Genomic DNA, 23,625 nt, shown 5'->3' with positions numbered 1-23,625 from the left:
TACTTTCACTTTTACCATATCACGGTATTTCTAAACATTCAAAATAACAGTTCACATGTATACAAGAACATATCAAGATGCCGTTAATTTTACACATTTGAAAACATACATTAGTAGTACATTGTTAACTTCTATTCTTTTCAAAGCAAGTGCCAATTCTTTCTACATTGAAATAATACTACATTTCAAAAAGTCTTTCAGACTAAAACTTCTTTCTTGTTAGAATGTTTTAAATAAAATTTATACAATAACTTTTTACAATATTTAAGTCTTTATACAACGCTATTATACATCAACTTTAGTTTTACGCGCGAGTAATTGAAAAACATAATAAGAAAATCGGTCACAACTCATTTCTCGCCCTTTTGGCGATAAAGGTAGACCTCGCATGAGGTAAAACTTCTTGAAATCTGCCACTTGCAGTAAGAATGAAAGATTAACTTAAGTTTGTAAAGTAACATAAAATTTTACTTATCTTTGTAATATTCAGACATCCTTTTCTGGGCCCAGTCTTTAAAGGTGCTGCAGACCGTAGCTTGGTTGATCCTCCTTCTTGTACGGGCTCGCCCTTCAGTGCTTTCCTCTGGAAGCTTCCGTTTTTCACCACTACGGCCACCCTTGAACATCTTCCTTTTGTGCTCTGCTTGTGGTCTTGGCCGTTTGAAGGCAGCTGGTCTTGGTGGAACCGGGAAACTTCTGTCGTGATCCTGCTTGGACCTCGTTGTTGGCCGTTCAAGTTTTTCTTGTACTTTTTCCTCCGCCGCTGATGGCCCTTCCGCAGTTCGGCGACTTTTGCTGCGGAGAGTTCTGTCGGATGAGTCAATCTTCCGTTTCACAGCCGGGTTATAGTTGCCGTCCTTTCTCCCGGTTTTTTCCACATACGTCGTCCTTCTCCCTTCCTCATTCTGGGGGTGTTCGTGAACTCTCTTTTCTGGACGGTGGAACGGCTTCTTTTTCTTTTTACCTTCAGTTTTTCCGCGGGGCAATTTTCTTTTCACTTGCTTCTGTCTCTCATTGGCTTGCCCTTGTACCTGTCGTTTTCCCACCTCTGGAACTTGTACCTGCGGTGTCTGCCGTACCGGATCCTGCAAAAGATCTGAAAAGATTTGCATTTTATTACGATCGAAGTAGGGCTTGATTTGATCAATGTTTGCGGAACAGGTTTCACCATTTCTTCCCTTTAACACTACAACAGCGTGAGTTATTTTTTCTATAACATATGGTCCTTCAAAGCGTGGAAAAAATTTGGCAGTTTTATCTTCTGGTGCTGAAGAAAGTGAATGCTTAATTTTTAGTACTTCATCCCCTACTTTATAAGTTACTCCCCGTCGTTTCAAGTCATAATACAATTTTTGTTTTCTTTGTGCTACTTCCGTATTCTTTTTTGCTTCTTTTATTAGTTTTTCTATATCACCCATTTTAAATTCTGGGGCTCTTTGTTGCACATAAAATAGTTTATCTAACGGTGTTATAACCTTTCTGCCTAGAAATAACTCAGCAGGAGTTTTGCCCGTTGTATCATGTTTTGCGGTCCTAAGGGCGAAAGCAAATTCATTGACATAGTTATCCCAGCTTTTATGAAAATTTTTAACATAACTACGGATAATTTTCACTATATTTCTGTTGACCCGTTCCGCTATATTTGATTGCGGCCGATACGGGACCATTTTTAAATGACGTATGCCCAGTTTTTGGCACATGTCTTCAAATATATTACTTACAAATTGAGGACCATTATCCGATATAACTTTTAGGGGCGCCCCGTATTTTAAAATATATTTATTTAAAATAGAATCGGTAACTAATTTCGCGGAGGCTCGTTTTAAGGGAACAATTTCGGTCCATTTACTAAAATGATCAACTATAACAAGGAGATAGCGACTTTTGTTTAACTGACTTTTTGGGAAAGGGCCCAATAAATCGATGCCGATTATTTCATTTGGAAATTCGGATTTAATACTATTTAGAAACCCGGCCGGGCGGAAATTAATATAATTAACGGCTTGACATGTTGGGCAGGACTGGACATACGCCCTTGTTAACTTTTGCAGTTCAGGAAAGTAGACTGCCTCGCGTACGCGTTGAGTAGTTTTTCGAATACCAGCATGAGAAGCTAAAGGGCTGTCATGGAGCTCTTGCAGGATATTTAATCTAAGACTAGCTGGGATAACAGGTCGAAATTCGTTGTTGGAATTCGTAGTTTTTGTATAAAATAATAGACCATCTATTAGTTCGTAATGGGCCGCCCTATTTCTTATCGCCACAATATCTTGGTGGCTAAAATTTTCAGGATCCTTCAAATACTCATAAATACTTCCAAACTCAGGATCCTTACCCAGTTCGGTTATTACAGTTTCTCGGGAATTTATTGTACACGCTGTCAGCATTGCAACTTTTACGGTATTACCCTGTTCGTCTAATTTAATTCGTGACAGGGCATCTGCTACGATATTTTCCTTTCCGGGGGTATGCTTGATTACCAGATTATATTCTTGCAGCTTGAGTGCCCATCTTATTAACCTTGGGGATAAATTTTTCCCTGAGTACAATCTAGTTACCGCCGCATGATCAGAATATACTGTTATCGGCGCCTTTCCAAAATAGACTCGGAACTTTTGCACTGCTAACAGAACTGCAAGTGCCTCTCTCTCGGTCGCGGAATAGTTTCTTTGTGTTTGATTTAAAGTTCGGCTAAAAAATGCCACTGGCTGCTGATTTTGCGAAAGTACCGCTCCTACCGCATAATCCGAAGCATCCGCTGAAATTTCTAAATTTTCATCCTTTTCAGGAAATTTCAACACAGGGGCTTGCGTTAATGCTTGTTTTAATTTTTCGAAAGCACTATTGGCTTCGGCCGTCCACGAGAATCTTGCCTTTTTCCTTTTTAATTTTAACAATGGCTCAGCGATAGCCGCAAAATCTTTTATAAAGGACCTATAATATGAACAAAGTCCTAGAAAAGAAGAGAGCTTCTTTGCCGTGTTTGGAGTCGGATACTTTTGTACAGCGATTATTTTTGATTCATCTGTCTCGATCCCTTTTTGCGATATTTTGTAACCTAAATATTTTAATTCAGGGGCTGCAAATTTGCATTTTTCGACATTAACTTTTAGACCGGCCTCATTTAATAAAGAAAACACCTGTCTTAAATCCTGTACATGTTGGTCTAGATTATCACTAGTAATAATGATATCGTCTAAATAGATAAATGTGGACTTTCCGAGAACAGGTCTTAACACAATGTCCATGCATCGCTGAAATGTTGCTGGGGCGCCTGAAAGGCCAAACGGCATTCGCAAAAATGCATAAGTGCCAGACTTGGTTATAAAAGCAGTCTTAGGCACGTCCTCAGGCCTGATCCCTATTTGAAGATAACCATTCGTTAAGTCTAAAGTCGTCATAAATTTGGTTGATTTTATGTTCCTTAAAATTTCTTCTATAATCGGTAACGGATATACCGGATATTTCGTTATGGAATTTAATTTACGGTAATCAATAGCGAATCTCCACCTTTTTGGATGCTCGAAAGGATAATCATTATTTTTCTTACATAAAACCACCGGACTAGCATAACTACTTGAGATAGGCTTTACGATCTTTTTACGTAGCATATCGGTAATATGCCATTCTATAATTTTTTCCTTATTCTTATCATACCGGTATGGTTTTTGACGAACCGGCAATGCATCTCCGGTGTCAATACTATGGTTAGTAACCTGGGTAAATCCTGGAATATCACTAAATAAGGAAGCAAATTCACTTACCACTTGTCGGATTCTATCTTGCTCGTCATTAGGCAGGTGGTCAAGATTTAACCTTGGCGGTTCAACCTTTTCTACACGCACTGGTTTCATCGTCAGCTTAAGAGACGCTTCATTAAAATCCAGTGTAGCTTGTGCGTCTGAAAGAAAGTCTATTCCTAGTATTAAGTGTGCTTGCAAATTCTTTACTATAAAAAACATCACCTTTACTTGTTCGTCCTTGATACGGATGTACAAAGGTACTTTACCTACGCACTTACATTGTTCTCCTTGCGCCGCTAATACTGTTGTATTATCCGCATTATATATGCGGTATTTGCGAAAATACTTTCTAAAAAAGACTTCTGCCACACAGGAACACTGCGCGCCGGTATCCAGGAGTGCGGTGGCCGGGATATTATTTACCAAGACTTCAATCTTCGGAAGAGTTAAATTTTTCACCATTACTGTATTTAACTTGTAGGAAGAGGGGTTTTCGTGGCCTTCGGATTTCCGCACCCTCTCGTCAGCAGAAATCCGTTTTAGTTTAAATTATTTTTCCTTTCGGTGCTTTCCTTCTTTCTCCACTGGCCTTGAGACTTTTTTCCTGGGTTGCTATTGAACTGTCGACGTTCGCCGGCTGTTTTTGAATGCTCGGGTTTCCTTGCCCACTGATTCGCTTTTTCTCCGTAGCCATGTGCTTGAGTTTGCTGTAGTCTTGGCGTACCAAATTGGTTTCGCTGTTGATACTGGCGTCTTCTTTCGACGTCCGCCGTTCTTCTACTTTCAAACTGGATTGCTAGCTCAAATAACTTTTCCAGTGTAGTCGGATTTCTCAATTCAATAAAGTCTTGCACTTGGGGTAGTAACCTCGGCAAAATCACTTGAATTATTTCAGGATCCGGACGGTTTCCATACAAGAGCTTGAAAACGTGAATTTTTCTTAAAATAAAACTCGAGAGGTTTTCCATTCTTTGTTGATATATACTGAAAAGTTCTGTTTCTAATTTCGCACGATCCCTTACAACAGGAAGGCTTTTAGTAGGGCAGTCTTGAAATTTTCGTAGGTATAGGTGGGAGTTCCTGCTTGACCCAAGAGACTTCTGCCGATACATTTGAACCAGTTAAGCGCTTGGCCCCTCAAAGCGCTGGTAGCTAAGGTAACTTTTTGAAACTCGTGCACGGGGTAGAGCATGAAGTGGTCATCCAATTTTTCCAAAAAAACTGGTTACCTGTGAGTTTCCATTAAACGTTGCTTCTGGTTTCATCGAAGCGCGCATGGTCTGGACAATGTACCCAAATCCTTCCAGGGCGGCAGCTGGCATTTCTGGATTCTGAGCTGTTTCTGCAGGCAGCACAGGTTCTTCTTGAAACTCGGCCATGGTTATTCTTCGTCGGGCGCCACTATCAGGTTCAATGTTTCTTCTAACCTTCTTCGGAAACATACAATGACCTGACTAGAATAGAGAGCTTACTAAAGCTATGTTCACTAATTGTAGTAAGTAGACAGGATATAGACGAAGGGTATACAAAACCCTTTATTTTTTCTTTATGTACAATGACTTCCGTACTTCGGAATACAATGACCCTCCACTCGGGGTCTAACTTAAAAGATATCAAAATAAAACTAAACTCTAATTTAACTTTAGAATAAGATTGGCCTTATAATAACAGGAAGCGTATGTAGCACAGAGACTGTGAACACTACAATACGTTTAATTTATCAAGAGGATTAAAACCTCTGGCCTGGAAGGCAAAGTAGCAACTGCGTAACTTCTAAGGTAAGCGGCCTGCTTCGAACTCACGGCTTCCTCTCTTCTGCTTGGCAAAAAGGCCACACTTAAATACTTGGCGTTCGCCAGACAACTTTGCATAAACTCCTTCACGCTTATAATTCTGGCCGGAAGTAGAAAATAAGAAGTGATAGTAAAGATTTAAAATAAAATAAACGTTAGTAAAACTTAAGATCCTTACAATATTAGTAGATCTAATTTCCCTTATTAATTCCTCAATTATTGATGAGGGATGAAATTGGATATTTGGTTATGATATTTAATTTCTAGTAATCGTCAGCGGAACTGTATGATTTATTGTTTGAAGGGAGTAAATTATTCGTTTTCCAACACAAAGCCGCTGGACCATCCTTACTTTTTGCTTCGAAGCTTCTGTTGCCTCTCACGCCAGATCTATCCGTACAACTATTTTCGGCCCATCAACTATTTTCATACTTCACCGCCATTTTGGCTGATTCTTCTAGCATACCTGGATTACCTAATTCACCGAAACTTTATCTATACCTGCGGTAAAAATCTTGACATGATCAACTGTACCACTTCTCCATTCGGTTTCTTTTCATCCAATATCTTCACAATTTCAGATTCCCGTAATAGGAACGACGTAAGTTCTTTCCCCCATCATCTGGTATTTTCCGAATAAGCGTGATTTCAACGCAACGCTATCCCTTACTGCAAGAAAGACTCTAATTAGTTCGGCCCCTAAACATCAAAATTATGCGTTTCACTGTCGGGTACAACTTACAGGCCCTTTCCTCAACTTCTTTAAATCAACGCAGTATCTGCTTTTTCAAAACAGGCACTGTTATTGCTGCCTTCTATTCCTTCCCATCTACCATCACAATCGATGGCTAGCTTCATGGAAGCTGTTTTCACATCATGCTGCTTCACCGGAGGTATTTACATTTAAAGGGTATTCACCTTTGAAGCACTGTATTTACACCGGCAGTACATTTAAAGCACAGTCGAGTTTTTTTTTTTTTTTTTTTTTTTGAACAGATTTTTGCATTAAGGAAATGCATTACGATGACCAAAACTATAACAAAACCATGAGAAGTATGTGAATCCTTAGTAAGGCCTGATTTTAATTTAAATGTGTTTTATTACATTTATATGTATGTGACACATACACACATAAAGCCTGTTTTTGGAAAATTAAATCTGTATCGTTACATTTTAAAAAGGTCGTTTTGAAGAGAGTAAACGTTAGCAGAAGAAGTAGAAGCGAAATGCGACATCCGCCGTGGAGACCTGGTTAAAAAATTTTGGATTTTCGTTTACAGTTTTGAGTTTCAGTTCCGAATTAGCTGCGTAATCCAGCATTGTGTAAAGGATGTAAAGGAGAAATATCCAAATAAAAATAGGAAAATTAAAGGACTATTGCAAATTAAAGTTAGCATTTTGATTTAAATACTTTTTATCTTACATACACGCACACACACACACGACGCTCACATATATGTGCTAATAAATTATACGAAGAGAGAATTAGAACCGCTCACTCAGTTTTTATGGCTGGAGTGGCAGGGACGGGGAGAGCAGCAGATAACTTGACTCTGTAGCGTAGCTGATGACTGGAACTCATTTGAAGAACTAAAATATCACTTGATAATCCTAACATCTGTTTATTACATGCCTATTCTTATAAACATCTTATTGCGTAACATATCTCATTACATGACACAACACAATGGAGGCAACCTACATACCACAATTTTGAACTATAGAGTTACATTTTTTAACATTAAAAAATATTGTGGAGCAGCGAACATGATTTATGCAAGCGACAGCAGGCGAGAAAAGTGATACATAGAAAGCAACTGGAGTATTTATGCTTTGTTTGAGTTCTAAGTGATGACTGGATAAAAGCTTACACCAATGTAAAGCTCTGCAGGGAAAAAATGACATAAAAGGGTGCAGTATGTATTATTGAAGAAGGAATGTACTGAAAATTGAAAATTTAAAGGTATATTGTCAAACTGTGTTAGATATTATATATGTATATATATATATAGAGAGAGAGAGAGAGAGAGAATTACGAAAATAGTGTTGCTGTTTTAAAGACTTCTATAAAAGTCTTACATCTGCTAATAACACACTACCAACAAATCCTTAGACTTAAGACTGACCAGTCGCAGTTAGGGTTTTCTGTTTCAGCAAATTCAACGGATGCTCAGTTCAAGTGATGTCTGAAGAACATAGAATTCCGGACAATGCCTAGAACGCTTCATTTATTTTCAACAAACACTTCTCGAACAAAGCAAAGTTGTGTGATGAAAAGAAAACTTTTATCATGAGAAGCAAACCTGTTGTGCCTTGATGCTTTGGTAAGTAGTAGACGTGAAATTTGACAGCTCTTGAATATCTAATTTAAAGCTAGCCTGACGAAGCAGAACATTTCCCACATAATTATATTTGTTGCTTTGGCTGGTCTACTGTGCCTGGTAATTCCAGTACTTTCCAAGTAACCGGAAAACATGTACCTAGTTGTGCATATGGTGCAGTAGAACACAAAGAGATGCACCTGACCAGAGAAAAATTTTCTCCAGAACATTTGAGGAAACTTTTTATGCTTATTTGGTAATTATACCTGCATCCAACGGTGAATCGATGTTACCATCATTTCCGCGTTAACGTGGGCACTGTAGGTACTTATTTGAGACCCCAAGAATAGGAAAGCTCACATTTTGGCAAACTTACTGTTATTGTCAAGAGACGTGGTGTAGGTAAGAACCTTAGAGCACTATGAAAGCCCTGAGTCGCATGAATTTTTAAGACGGGCAAAATTGCGGCTTGCAGCTTTGCGACTTTATTTCTAGTAGGCTTCAGTGTAATGTATGTCAGTTGTCACACATAAAGGTTTCATCATCATCTTTAAAATTATTAGCAAATTTCGTAACAGTATTCCTTCTGTTGGCTTGTACTGGATGAGATAAGTTTAGTTACCTGTAACGAGGAGCCCAAATCTTATTAGATATTTAAGCCATTTATTTCTCGGATGCTTTATTGAAGTTACTGATAATAAGTACGTCACAGTCCTTGAAGTCCTTCCATTCTGGAAATATCCTGGCCGTTAGGATTTGACCTGTGTTGAACTCAGAATAATATAAATGAAATTGTGAGTTAACAAAGGCCAAGCAATTAAACAAATTAGCATAGTACCCTTTCAGAAGCAAAAGTTATTTATGAATTTTATTTGTAAAATAATTTTGCCTAAATGTCTTTGCAGTCTTTTGACATTCACAATTCTCATTGTATTGAAATTAATTTCAAATAAAAGTTAAATTTGGATAATAGTTGAAAATCAAAATACATTGCTTGTAAACTGTAATCAAAATACATTGCTTCGTAAATAATAAGTTCTTTATTCAAGTTTATTTAATGTGAAAAGTTTTTACAAATAGGCAAGGCACTGACATTTTTCTGATAGAATAACAATATAATAAAATATCCTGTTGTCAAAAGCAGTTTAAACAGAACTATTTAAAACATATTTAAATGTGAATGGTACATTTACTTTATGATGTCCTTTCCTTCAACAGATTGATATTTCTGCCTTTTGCCTGTGTGTTAGCAATGTAATATTGTAATGTCGTGATATCCAGATAATTCTAGCACTGGGAAAATTTCCAAGAAAAATTAGGTTACTGTTTCTAAGCATCAAAGATAAAAGCGATTGGAATAGCTTGTTTCTTACGAGCTTATACTTGACCTCAATTCTGCTAGTCATCATGACGTTTTAATTCCATGATTCCATTTTTTATTATGTTTTAGATGTTTCTTGTGCAGTACTACAACAAGCAACTGAATAACACTATTTAGTAAAAAACACTGCGCTATTTATTGCGGTTTTTTTTTTTTTTTTTTTTGTAAGTAAATAAATGGTATCGAGCGCAAAACTGCCAGTGAATTTATTCCTCGGTAAGTACATGCAGAGACACTATCGATCACTTCCTTAAATAATATCTGACACTATACTTACAAATGTACTGCCTTCCACACTTTCATAACAATTATACTTGTATAACCAATAAGGAAGCATCATACAGGCAGCCCATTCACCTGCAAGAAATCAAATTTAGTATGCATTACTGAAGATCAGTATTCTTTTTACATTTTCGCTCCTTGGTGAGCTAATTGGATTAGTGAATCCATATGCAGAGATTTTAAACTGAAGTCTGAAAATCTGTACATCTCCTATCATTAGCCATGTATATTAAAGAAAATCATCTTCTTTTTTCTTACCCATAATGTAAGAAACTATAACAAAACTAGCAGACCCTTTTCCCGTTTAAATCAACTTAGTTCTTGTTTTTTTAATATAATAAAGAAACAATAGGCAAATATGTCGTGTTTTTTAATTCACAAGTGTACTGACCTTAAGGAAATTTCAGTTAGAAATTTTTAATTTTACCGCAAATCGCTGTTGAATAATTGCAGATTCAGTTGCTATGAGCAGTTAGGTATCTCGCAGAACAAAATAAAATAAGCTTTTTAAGTCACAAAAGTCATTCGACTAAATATGATCCATTCATCCACTTAATCCAAAGTTAAAACTGAGAAACTTAGGAATGTAACATATACTCTAAATTATGCCTTTAATTGCAGTGCAGTGAAGCGATTTGGTTTCGCTGCCTAAGAATTTCTCCATTACTAATTTCTGGGATAAAAGCTAATTTTATGCAATGCAAATGCAACTTCACGTAATAATACATACGTATTCTTTTTCTAAAACATATTCACTTGCAAGAACACGCAATTAAAAAATGGAAAGTTAAATTATCAACGGTAGTACTGTTATGAACGTTTCTTCAGCGCAACTTGTTATGAAAACGCCTGTTTATAAAATGAAATATTTACCCAGTTGAGATAAAGAAACTGCCCCATTTTTATGTGAGTTTACTATCTTTCGTTCAAGATGATTAACATTTTCAGATAAAGTAAATATCAGTCTATTTTTCAAAATTTTCTCTTATGTTATATTTAGTCAAGAAGAACTCCCACCTGTCTTGGACGCAGCCCAGCCCAACTAACCGACGTACGTCGTTTTTATAATTTTATTGGGCTTTTCTCATTATGGCAAGATGTATCGGAATATGGAAAAGCACACTAGGGCTATCTCGGTCTTAATCACTCGGCCACTGGTAGGGCGTATTATGGAAATGATCTTAAATTATTAAATATCATATTTTTTATGTAAAACTAAGTGACAGCTTTCTTAAACCGCAAAAACTAGGGATTAAGTGATAAACTATCTTAACACTCTTTTCAAAATAATGCTACGCATATAAAGTGGATACATTTTTTTGGAAGTGTACGAGAAAAGAAAATTATCTTAAAGTTCAGCACTTTTTTCAACTATATTTTATTATTATAGTATGCGTGGAAACCCATAGGGATGTACATCAGCTTCCATCAGTCCCTTCTATACAAAGGGCTGTCTGGCATAATAGGGTTCCTAATGTATACTAAACACCTACAGGTAAGGCGAATTTAAAATCTCAAGAAACAAGCAATGAGACGCCCTGTGAATACCCCCCCCCTTTTTGGGGGGTAAAAGAAACTCTGCAGGGAATTCCATCTCACAGCTGTGTTTTGGAATAAAAATATACTCGTAGATATCAAATCTATATACACCACCTGGCCACTTGGCTTGAGGAAGTACCTCTCTCCTCCTTATTTAATTTATTTTTCAGACTCACCATCGCACCCTTGGTTTGGTCAAGAGTTTGCGTTTGGTGGTTTGGGAGGGATTGAATCGGCTCTTCATCCAATTTGGATGTCTTAACGATTTAACCGACCTCCTGAATTTAGAAATGGGATATTTTACTATATATTTGGTGGCAGTTTGAGATCTTATCTACTTATTTACTGTTTACCTTCCACGGGAATAACCATTTAAAATGTTTGTTTTAAATGTTCAAATGGCGGAAGAGCAATGGGCAACATTGCCTAAGCTCTTTTCCTTCTTTCTATAAGAAGGAAGTGCCACCATTGTTACATCATAGTATGCGTGTTTTTGAAATATCAGTGAAAACTGGAAGAATAATTTTAACATAGCGACTGTTTCATACTATATCTTTTAGAAGAACAGAGATTAAGAGAAATAATGAGAGAAGGGAAGAGAGACATTAAGAGAAATAATGAGAGATAAGAGATTTAACACTAAATCGACAACTTTTAAAATAATAAACAATATTAAAACAACCGTTTGCAGAATCAATAATATTAACTGTTAGCAAAATCAGTAATATTAAAATAACATTTAGCGGGTTAATGGTAGTGGCGTAATTGCTGTACGGATATGATCATTTTCAATACCAATTATTAAAATAATAGAGGGTAATAAAGGTAGTTGAAAACAATTGGGCTCTTATGCTTGAAAGGCATCTTGTCCTCTCACTACTAGGAAAGTAAATACTAAACGATCCTTGCTTCACTCAGACAGGGACCACGCCCCCTTCTCACTCTGTTGGGGAAAGAAAGGAGGAGGGAAAAAAAACATTGTAAGGGAGTAACATTTTAGCTTCCCTCTTATGGAAACGGTGTACTTGTGGAGCCATCTGTCGATAGCTTTTGAAACTTCCTTTTCCGAAAAGCGCACAGTCGTATACCTCATTGTAGAGGAGTTGAACCTTCTCGTATAAGTTCAGCTTATGTCGATCTGTAATTATGGCAAATAAACAATGTCATGTTCGAAAAACTTAAAGAGCGTGAATAGAAATGAAATCCGAAGTTTTTTTTTTGCCAAATATATCAAGATTAAACCGAGGTATGGATGTTACTTATTAACCTTTTCACTTCGCGTCCGTCTCTGCTGCATGTGTTTGTGAACAAGCAATTTTAAATAGGTATAAGCTGTTCTTTCTCATTTTCAGTGCTAAACAAACAGTTATTCAGTTTATTAATTAAAAAATATTTACTTCGTTATGAAAATAAAGAAATTAATTTTCTTTTCATTGATCTTTCCTGTATTAAAGCTGCCGCAGTTTTTCCGTCTTCTGATGAGACTTAATTTGATTTTTATGCCCGTCCCTCATTTGGTTTTTAGTTTCTAGTGGCCAGACCATCTTTCTTTAAAAAAAGTCAGTGCTGCTTCTCGTTGTTCTACCTTGTCGATCGTTTTACAACTATTTCACAGTTTTAGTTATTTTTAACTCTCCCGTAAAATTTTGTATTAATGGTCGGTTTCATTTTCTCTTGCTTTCTATTTGATTATTTTGGTAAATAAAGATAAAAAATTATATCTTGTTTTGAGTGATTTTAAAGATACAGTTCTTTTAAACGAAACTTAAATTATCGGTATTGTACCTTATCTGATATATTCTTTTACGCATTTTGTTCGCGCCACATTTTTTTTTTTTTTTTTTTTTCAAATATCCAAATTTTTACTCATTAAACGTATGGAAAGTTTATGTTCCAGTGGTTAAAAATAAACAGATGTTTACCCATTGAGATATACCATACGATTTCTAGATCCATAAATTAAAGATGCTGGGAAATATTCTGGGATGATGATGATGATAATAATGATAACAATAATGTTTAATTCCATTTCTTTGGGATTCACAAGGTAATGGCTTAAATGGTACAGAGGAGAAAATTTAAGCTTCAAAAATTGTCACTTCTTTCTTTTCTGCTTATTGAAACTTTACATCACAAAAGCGAAAAATATTTGGGAAAAGTCGTTTTTTATGATGTAATTCATTTCGCACTATTTTTATACTTAGAGAATAAGCTATTTCTTTTTTTTTAACTGTTATCATTCATTCGAAACGTTTCATTGTTCAAATTAATGCCATTTTAAAAAATAACATTTGCATTTTAAAATCAGCTCTGGAGGGAAATAAGTTTTTCCACACTATGCAGCAGTCCTCCTTTCAGCCATATTTAAAAATAAAATCGTAATTCAGAATGTTTTCTGTAGAGAATAGATCTTGAATTACTATGCAGCTTCCTGTTTTCTTCCACTCCCGTCTACATAAATAGCATATATTTTTCGTGTGCGAGAAATTATAAATAGCATGCATTCTTTAATTATTGACAATAATAAAAACGATAAAAGGGAATAATATTCTTTAATTTTCGCAGCTGATAATTATAAGAAGCAAAAGTGTATTTTAGAGATATTGTTTTAATAGTTTATGGCTCATTTTTCTGTAGCTTAAGGCATATGATTATCAACATTGCATTCCTAGAAATTAAAAAAAAAATATCTAATCTGTTCCATCTCCATATACACCTGATGACAAATTTGACTAGTAATCCCTGATATTAACCCCTTGTCTTAACGATGTATACCTATCACAGCAGTTACGTGTTAACTATTGTAAACTTGCTTTTTGTTCACAAAAATTAGCAGATATTATTTCCAAATATCGTAATTAAATATTTTGCATAATTTGATATGACGTAGCACATCAGGTATGAGCATGGTATAGACATAGAGAGAACTCATGCTGGCGAGATCTGTCATTTCTCAGCAAGAAATCGTAATAGAGATTATCTATTAGAAAAAATTTTCCGTCGAAATAAGTAAACATATAATAAATAAAAGTATAATAATTCTCAAAAGCTGATAAAATTCTTGAGTTCTGCAACTTTCATGTATAAATGAGCGCTAATATCATCTGTTTTTACAGGCATGTTTACGTTTTAGAGAGCAACCTGTAATCTTAAATTTATCATTAGCAGATAAAAACAGCTGTACACAATTGGGTCAAAAAATTATATGAATAAGATAGTCTTTAGAAGTAGATTATTAATCGAAACCTTTATCGAACCTCATATCTTTCAAGGTGCAAATGTGTATCAAATGAAAACAGAAAAGAGAAAAAAAATCTATTGTAACATTTGTGTTTTTAAGTATGTAATTATGTAATTTTTTTAAATTTTGCATTTGACTTGGCAGTAATTTGCACTACAAAATACTAAGCCAATGGGAATTTCACAATAATAGTATTCTACATTTTTGGGGTTATTCGAATTAATATTTAGGTCTGTTAAGAAGTGTGTATTCATTCACGGATCAATTTTAACTTTTAGTGTTCCTTTTATCTATTGGTACTGTTTCTTCATAACGCTTGAACTGTCGTTTATGCTACTGTTTAGTTTCAGATTTTTAAGAATCAACAAAGCTGTAATACGTTATAATAAAGAATATTTTAACTGCCAGAAATTTATCTAAGGCAGCGATTCTCAACCGGTGGTACGCAGGAGAAAAATAGGTGGTACGCAAAGAAACGAAGTATTTTTAACTAACTATTTTTAATTAAAAAATATCGTGGAAAAAAAAAGAACTTTTGATAGAAATTTACTGTGATCGAACTCTAACTGAAAATTTCAAATATAACACACTTGTTAATTTTTGGCTGAACAAAAAAAAAAAAAAAAAAAAAAAAAAAGAATTTAAAGGCATTTCGGATAAGGTTATTAAATTTTTATTGCCTTCTAGCTAAACCTATTTGTATGAACAAGGCTTTTCTTCCATGTTATATTGAAAAGTAAATACAGAACAAAATTAAAAGTGGATCTTAATTTACGGTTAAAACTAAGTGAAATAAGACCACACATGCAGAAATTTATCTCTTAAAGAGGCCCAAATTTCGCACTAAATTTTAGATAGATGGATAGATATTTCATATTTATATTGAGAAACTGAAAAATAATCATTTGTAAAATGTAGTGGTGACACTAAAGTGTTTCAATTTTTGTTTAGATGATACGCATTAGTTAAAAGGTTGAGAACCGTTGATCTAAGACATTCCTTTCTGTTTTCCACCAAAATGTTTTTTGAGGGTAAGGGGGATGTGTTAAACTAATTTCACTTTTTTCTGATCTAAAACATTACTGATTTTTAATTGGGAAAATAATATTATTTAAATTTTACCTCGAGATTTTCCTGGCCATAATATCTGCCTCCTAGAAAGCATAGTAATTAGTGGAGAGAGGAGCCACATCAAGGCTGAGCAGTTTTTTAAACACCGAGTAAAGCTTGTATATTTATGATCCTGCGTCTACGCCGTGCTATATGGGCACGTAAAATGTCTCGGTATGGAAGTCTTGTGATGTGAATGATGGTTGAGTAGGATAGATAAGCGATCTCAGATATCGTCTCGGCAGTGCTGTCTGTCATAAATAGTTATGGTATTTGATAGTTGCCATGCACTGTACTGTAATGCTCATCCTACTGTATCTATACTGTGCTTTCACACATTTTGTAGTATTATGTCAATGCTGTTTTTAATGAAATTATGTTAATGCTATTTTAAACGAAAATTATGCATTTTGTTTCTACCTTGTTTTAGTGAAGAGTCTGTAATAGAAAGATTCAAATGTTACAGAACTGTCATCTGGTTTCGCATGAAAACTCCAGTTGCGATTCCCTCTTCCCATATATGCGAAACTTAGATTCTTATGATGGTAACTTCATGAAACTTTCAAGAGGAAATTTATATTATTGGAGTAGCAGTAGGTATTTTAATTCTTTTGGGGTCCAGAAAAACTGGCTAAGCATTTTGCTGTATTTATTAGCTTCTGTTTGCGCACTTGACACCCCACTTTCTTCAACTCGGATTTGGAAACTTCCGATGTATAGTATTAACATAACAGGAAATTTACACATATGTAGGAAAATGCATCCTAAAGTAAAATGAATATTGTATGAATTAATAAATGCTTTGAAAGATATAGATCATAGTAATATTAACACGCCTCTTTGCGCTGTATTAATACGCCTCTTTACTTTCCCGTAAGAAATGATGCTTATCGTGTAATTTGTTTTTTTTTTTTTTTTGTTTTTTTGTTTTTTTTTTTTTTGATTTCCGTCCCCCAGATCATGTTGATATCCCGGAGAAAGCGCTACTGCATCGGCGTTTCCTTGCTTTTACATGTGTGCAAAGTATATATGAACGTTTTCCATGACGGCATCCTTCCCCTTTTCTTGACTGTATTTATGTAAAACAGTCATTTCTCGGGGCATATCTATTAGAAAATAGAAAGAAATTTTGAATTGTAAATTTCTAGTTTAACATATTATGGTAGTTACTATGAAAACTTTAATACGGATTAAAATATTGTACTTTTTGTACAAAATATTGTAAAAATTGTAAAAAAAAATCTACAAAAATAGTTTCATGAAAGACAACGTTCCGTCATTTATAAGAAAATTTCGATAACTGTTTTGTATTACGGTACTATATAATGCGTTTTTTTAGTTTTGTATCGAAAATATGATTACTATTTATAAGATCAAAAATATTTGCGAAACAATGATTTATTAAAATATTATTGCAGATTGTGTAGGTTAAATGTTGAAAGTTCCGCTAAAACAGGAAAAGATCAAGATTAAATGTATTTTTCAGAAATTGGGGAAAAAATTAGAGAAATCTCATGGTTCATTTTGATGATTAGGCCCACCAGCGGCCGAGCGGTAAAGTCTCTGAACACTAGTAGTTCGGTCCGAAGTTCGAATCCCGCGAACGGGCTGGCTGCATGGGTGTTTTCGTGGTTTTCCCCATGTGTAAAGTGTATACGAAGTCAGTGTTCCTTAGAAAGTCCTCCACGAAGGCATCCCTCCCCTTAGGCAGATAGCCCTAGTGTGCTTTGCCATAATTAAATACACCACACCATTTTGATAATTACTAGAAAGGTCATGAAATGTTTCGCGTAAGTAGCAAATAAGTGAGTGAAAATGAAATATGTAGAATTTCGATAATTATTACGTATCGTTTTCATTTGATTTAATAGCTATTAAATGTCGTTTCCATTACCTTGTGATTTCTCCTTTGTAGAAGACTGACGTTATATCAAATGAACTAGCGAAACGATGCATTATAATGTAATTTATTCAGAATTTTAAAATTCTTGCAAAATGTGTTGTGAAAATATGCATCACTTAACATCTGTTATTATGTCAGACAAGGAATATCACAGTGTAATACCATATGCTGTCATATTATACTTTAGCAAAACGTTTTGATGCTGTACATAATTTATGGTAAATCCAGTTAAAAAAATTAGTAAGTGTATTTATTTCTAAAGAAATACCGTATTCTAAGCACATGCTTTCGTTCTTTCAATGGTTAATGCGTTTAACTTGGAAGATCCCCTTTTCGCGAAGGATAGTGGCTTCTTCACGTTTTCCAACTCTGAAATGTTTGGTTTGTTGTTCTTCTTCATGCTCACCTGTCTAACCTATAAGCAGCCCAAGCTCACGAAATTCTTCGTGGCAAGAAGAGCAAGTTTACGCCTGTCGTTGGCAGCAGCCTTAAGCACTTTACAGGTGGCAGTGCGATTTAGCTCAGTTCCGCCCTCAACTTTGATGGAGAACATCCCGAGGGACGGCTCCGAGGGTCTGTCACAGCTCTTCCCTTTCCACCAACCTCTAGAGAGGACATTCGGCCCGCCGCATACTTAAAGTGCACCCATGCCGCATGAACACTATACATTTGCAAACATCCATGCCTTCTCCGAGATTTGAACTGGAGCACGGCAGTCAAGGACGCTAACCATTATGCCGGTTGGGAGGCAATGTTTGGTTTGGTTTGATTACGGCAAAGCACTCGAGAGCTATTTGTCTAAGGGAAAGGATGCCTTCGTGCCTAAGAGAAAGACTTTCTAAGGGAAACTGGCTCGTATACGCATTACACATGGGGAAAAACTAAGAAAACGCTTATGAAGCCAGCCCGTTCGTGAGATTTAAATCTCAAAACGAAATACCTGTGTTCAGCGACTTTATCGTGCGGCCAACTCTGAAATACTCTGTGCCTCCCCCCCAACTCTGAAATAATTGTGTTTTCTATAGAGGTTCCGAAATAAAAATGCAGTGGACAACAGTTGTTCGCCAGTTGGATTTCTTTGAATGGATCTTGTGCTTCTCCCCATTTGTGTTTTAAGTGGGGAAGTATCGCATTGCTCGTTGGCATAAGGGAGCTAGTACTGTTGATTTTTACGTATCATGCTTCGAAAATTCTTAAGAGCCTGTTCACATTTACTCTTGAATATAATGGTTAAAATGTATCGATATTAGAGAAACAGGTATTTAGTTTTAAAAGACCGAATACTAGTAAGTAAAAGTAAAGATCTCGTATTCTGAATTTAAAAATGTTCCTGTAATGTCGACTTCCGCGATGTAGCAAGAAAATTCACTAACCTATCAACATCACTATTCTAGAGTTTTCTGAATTCATATAGTACATGAACTTAATTTATGAAATTATTTTTCTAAATACACGGAACGGATTATTGATTCTTTATTTTTGTGATTCTGAGTATTGAAGTTTTCCTAGTAGGAAAATATTAGTTGTGGACTTCATGTAGGAGCAACTTGGTGGTGTGGTGTGGTGTATTTAATTATGGCAAAGCACACTAGGGCTATCTGCCTAAGGGGAGGGGTGCCTTCGTGGAGGACTTTCTAAGGGAAACTGACTCGTATACACGTTACACATGGGGAAAACCACGAAAACACCCATGCAGCCAGCCCGTTCGCGGGATTCGAACCTCGGACCGAACTACCAGTGTTCAGCGACTTTACCGCTCGGCCGCTGGTGGGCAGGAGCAACTTGGATTCTCTTGATCATAGAGTCTCTAACCTAGAGAGTATTTAATGTGAGAATAGCAAAATGATTGTTTTTTATACAAACACCGACAAGACCAGAAGTCCTTGAAAACATTGTTAGCTTTTACACGGCAATCGAGTCACTTTGCTGAGACTCGGAACCGAGAATTCTATGTCGTTGATGGGCCATTTTGTTATCTGTGTAACTCTGAAGTTATCCCCAACAGTGTACATAGGTCAACATTATTTGCTCAAGAGTAAATGGAAGATGTATCACATTGGGGCAAAAAATCACTTGTAACAAAAAAATAAAATTTCTTATTTAGACTGAGATAATTATATTATTGCCTTGTAAAATACGTAACTAACAGTACCATGTAATGCTTTCAAACTATCAGTATTAGCATGCAAAAGTATTTAAAATCACTGTAAAAGAATGGTCATGAACTTGAAATTGCATTCAGGTTCTTATCTTAACCATTAGTCATTTTCTCTTGGTATGTTTCTAAATGTTCGTGAATTCACCGAGTATCACTAATTTTAATTTAAATAAACCAATACGATGACAAGTAATTGATGAAGAGAAACGCCCGATTCTCTTTTATTCTCACTTTCTCTCTGAATCACGCGCTGCTTGTTTCAGAAACCTTGAATCGGCAGAAAAATCCATCATCTATCCCAATGAGGACATTCTATTGGTCAACTGGTTCTGGTCTACTCCAGATCCTTGGTAATAAAACTGCGGAGCATAATAAAGTCGCCGGTCATTGTAGAAAGATGCTGTTCCAAAGTAAACATTGTTCGCAGAGTTCCCGCTTTATTTAAGTGCACTTGTTTTTGTTCTCAACCGTGTGGAAAAGTGAATTCTACGTTATCTCATTTTTTTACTAAGAGAAATAGACGATGGCTGAACCGAATTTAGATATGACCTCTCGCAAAGCGATTCTTCAGTATCTCGTCAGGTGAGTCGACATTTCACTTCATGAAAGAACATTTTAACTTAAAAATTAAATATTTACACACTAAAACTGAGGAGTACACATGCATAAAGGTATTCCTTTTCTATCTTCAGTTTTTCAGCTTTTTCGGAAAGTTTCAAGCAATTACTGATAAGAATGATAAATTATTTATGTTAAATATTTGCAAGTTATTGTGTCTAAAATATATTTACAGAAAAATACCGCGAAAGCCTTTTCCCTGTAGATAGGTATCGGCCGTGTTTTGCTGTAGCTAGTACAAATTAGTCTGAATGACAGGATAAGGAAAATTTTCAGGTTTGAAATTCGAACCTAACAGCAAAATTTACCTTTCCAGAAGATTTACTGAGCTCAAATTTTCTGATATTCTTTTAAATACCACTAACGCATCTGAAAGCACGAATAGAAAAATTCTAAAGGCACTCTGATGTTTGTACATAGCTGAAGGCTAACTGTTAACATTAATTGCATTTTTATAGTTTGCCTGTAAAATCTATTTTCAGATGTAGTGCGAAAATACATTTTTATATATAGTGCGAAACATTTGTGTATTATATTAGGCATCAACAGCATATGAATGTCAAAGGACAACCAAAAAGATGTCAGTGAACCTAACAATAATCACTTGCAGTTATTCAGCCGCTAGAAATTTCAAACCGTTTTATAATTTTTTAATTAAAATAATAAAATAGTTAATTAACAAAAACTTATTATTTTTATTTTTATGATTTGAAAAATTACAAAACATTCGCCTACTTAATTAAAAAAAATCAAGGTAAATGGCTGCTTAAATTACCTTTGGCTCCTCGTCCTGGAAATTTTTGTAGTTTTACAGAATGTTTTACCTCGCAAAACTTTATTCATTAAAATTTGTTAGCGTCAATTCTTGTACCGTATTCGCTGACAATAAAATTGTTTAATTAACTGCTTATGTCACCAATTGTTCATTTAGCGTGAACTGAATAATTGTTTTATAGGTCGTAATAGTAATTAAAGCGTATTTGTATCAGAGCCGTTTGAAATATTTTTTAATGGGTTGCAAGTAGTATAGAAAATATTTAAAATACTTAACGTACTTTTTCGGCAAGTGCTAATGAATAAATGTAGTTAAAATAAAATATGCCTGAAAATGCTGCTACATGTAGAAAATATTTAATTTACATTTTTTGCAAATTCTAATGAATGAACGCTTTGAAAATATGATTGCAGATGCTGCCACGTGCAAGTTTTCATTTGCATATTCATATTACGCTATAACTATGCTTCTCATTATGCCCATATCATTCTATATATTTCCTTATAATTATTTAAACTGATCATGTATGGCCAATAATATTAAGTATATGGTTTTATTTCCTTTCGAAAAATTCAGCGTTTGATGCAAGTAGTGAAAAATGACATTCAAAAACCATTAAAATGCCTAAAGAAATATGGAACGTAGTTTATATATATGTGTACTTTTTGGAGAAGTATTCAGTATATTTTCCGTATACTTATTTCTGGATATTTTACTATGTTTGTGATTGAGAGAAATGCTAAGAGTCAAATGGAATGAATATCTCTCAAAGTAACTCTGTGTCGGATGGAATGAATATCGTTATTCCATACGTTGTTATAAGAAAGCGGAAATCTTGACATATCCTAACTCCTTAATAATCGAAATTACGGAGATTCGCCAGCAGTGCGGGTGTTACAGAATGCGTCTGTGTGTGTATGTAAGTTTTTCCACTGTTGACCCTGATTACCTTGGCTGTAGATAAAAGCAGCGTTTCTGCTTGTTATTTTTAAATGTCTATCGTATGGCATTTACTACTAGATTATTTTCAGATTCATAATGGCATTAAAATGAATTTGATACGATTTTCTACTTTACTGCTAACATACTACGTCGCAGTTCTGTCTTCGAGATTTAGTATTTCTAAAAGGCATAGCTTCCGTGATTATTTCAATTAAATCTAATAAATTGTTTTCTGATATTCTTTATCTTAACAATTGTTACGATACACTTGATAAGAATAAATTGAATTAAATTTAATAGTGTAATAAAGCTAGTATGCTACTTTGTAATTCTGCATTTTGACAAATTTACAATTATTCATGATATTAATAATATATGCACTTTTTATTTCACTTATCTAGAGAGCAGTATGGATGTATTTAATTTAATTTTCCAAGCCCTTTTGCTGATTATAATAGATATTTCCAAAGATTATTAATTAGTAAACGACGGATTAAAAACATATTTGGTTTAGTTAAATGTTTACACTGAATGAGGTAGCTGGCGTAAATACTTTTTAAGTAGTATATGAGGAATAATTTACAGTAAACAATGAGTAATACATATATAGAAATTATCTACATTTTCATTCATTAATTATTTCATAAAATTGTTCAAATATTTTCAATAATAAAGATGAAAGTACTGAGGTATACAGATATACAGGTAAAGAAACGAAGTCTCTAGATAAAAGATGGTGTTTGGTGTCTGGGGCCTATATCATTGGAGTTGAAGGTTAATGCTCAGCTGCTGGGGCCATTACCTTTGAAATGACATGACTCTTTCCTTTATTCCCTCCTTTTTCTTGCAAGAGATTTTCTGTTTCATTTTTATGTAACTTTGTAACTTTTGAAATACATTTTGCTAATGTATTTGTAGTGTAATTTATATCTCTCCTACAGTATAATTAATGGGATTTTTGATATTATACACAAGAGATGAAATAGTTATGTCATAAATATTTCTTGAGCACTTTTATCTGGCTGAAGGCGCTAAGAATAGAGAAGGAGTATTTAAATATAGATTCTTGCAAACAGTTTGAATATAACAGGATGTTTTTAACTTCTTTTTCCATCAGAACTAGAATCTATCTGATCATTATTGAAAGTTTTCAGAGTTATCTGCCCAACTTTATGCTTAAAAGGAGGAAAAACACATCTAAAGTTTTCAAAATATAAATATCATACTTTTATTTCTACAATTCACCTTTTTAATTATAAAGATAAAATATGTTATTAGTGAAAATTTTTGAGGCAGAAAATTAGTAAAAAGTTAATTTCGGTTACGTTCGCTGGTTGCTTGTCAAAGGATGTGTTTTGGAAACGATAGTAAATCATCGTGTTAAAATTTCCCGGTCAAGAGATGCGCAGCAATAAGCGCAAAACATTTCGTAGACACAAGAGCTTGAATCGAGAGTATTAGTTCGTTTTCAAATGCTTGTAACTCATGTTTTTAACTCGTTTCGATTAATTCCGTGCGTGTACAGAAATAATAGGCCAGAGGAAATTACTGCGTTTTCTAAAGTATATGTTTCCTGAATCGGTAAAACGACGCGCCTTCCGCGTTCATTAAAAGCAACATTCGACGACAGGAGGATTCTTCATTTTCCAGTTATGTCATGGAAGCTGATATTGTGCATTAAAAGACTATTTCGGTTAAGGTACGATGATTATCTTTGATTTCTTACCTTACCTGAATGCTATTATCTAATATTTATAACAATTACTCGATTTCTTTACGAATTCTTTTTATGTTGCAAGTGTAAACACTGATCACTGAA

At 34.8% G+C, this 23,625-nt stretch overlaps 1 protein-coding gene across 4 annotated transcripts in view; it reads left to right on the top strand.

The window, feature by feature from the left end:
* cu (NADP/NADPH phosphatase nocturnin) overlaps positions 1-23,625 on the top strand; it is an 80,204-nt gene that overhangs the window by 9,794 nt on the left and 46,785 nt on the right. Inside the window, exon 1 of one of the 4 annotated variants that reach the window (XM_035352004.2) lies at positions 12,161-12,305. The exons of 1 other annotated variant lie outside the window; for it this stretch is intronic. In XM_035352004.2, coding sequence (XP_035207895.1) covers positions 12,220-12,305 — 86 coding nt within the window. In that variant the 5' untranslated portion in view covers positions 12,161-12,219. Of the gene's footprint in view, positions 1-12,160; positions 12,306-19,871; positions 20,054-23,349; positions 23,506-23,625 lie in introns of those variants that run through there. 2 more of the 4 variants (XM_035352005.2, XM_035352006.2) reach the window with 2 other exon arrangements.

Source organism: Stegodyphus dumicola, chromosome X1 (genome assembly GCF_044657685.1).
Source record: "Stegodyphus dumicola isolate Sdum_Otavi_A_Nest chromosome X1, ASM4465768v1".
Classification (NCBI taxonomy): Eukaryota; Metazoa; Arthropoda; class Arachnida; order Araneae; family Eresidae; genus Stegodyphus; species Stegodyphus dumicola.
The sequence above is the reverse complement of the archived record's forward strand: the minus strand, read 5'-3'. Positions and strand labels throughout refer to the sequence as shown.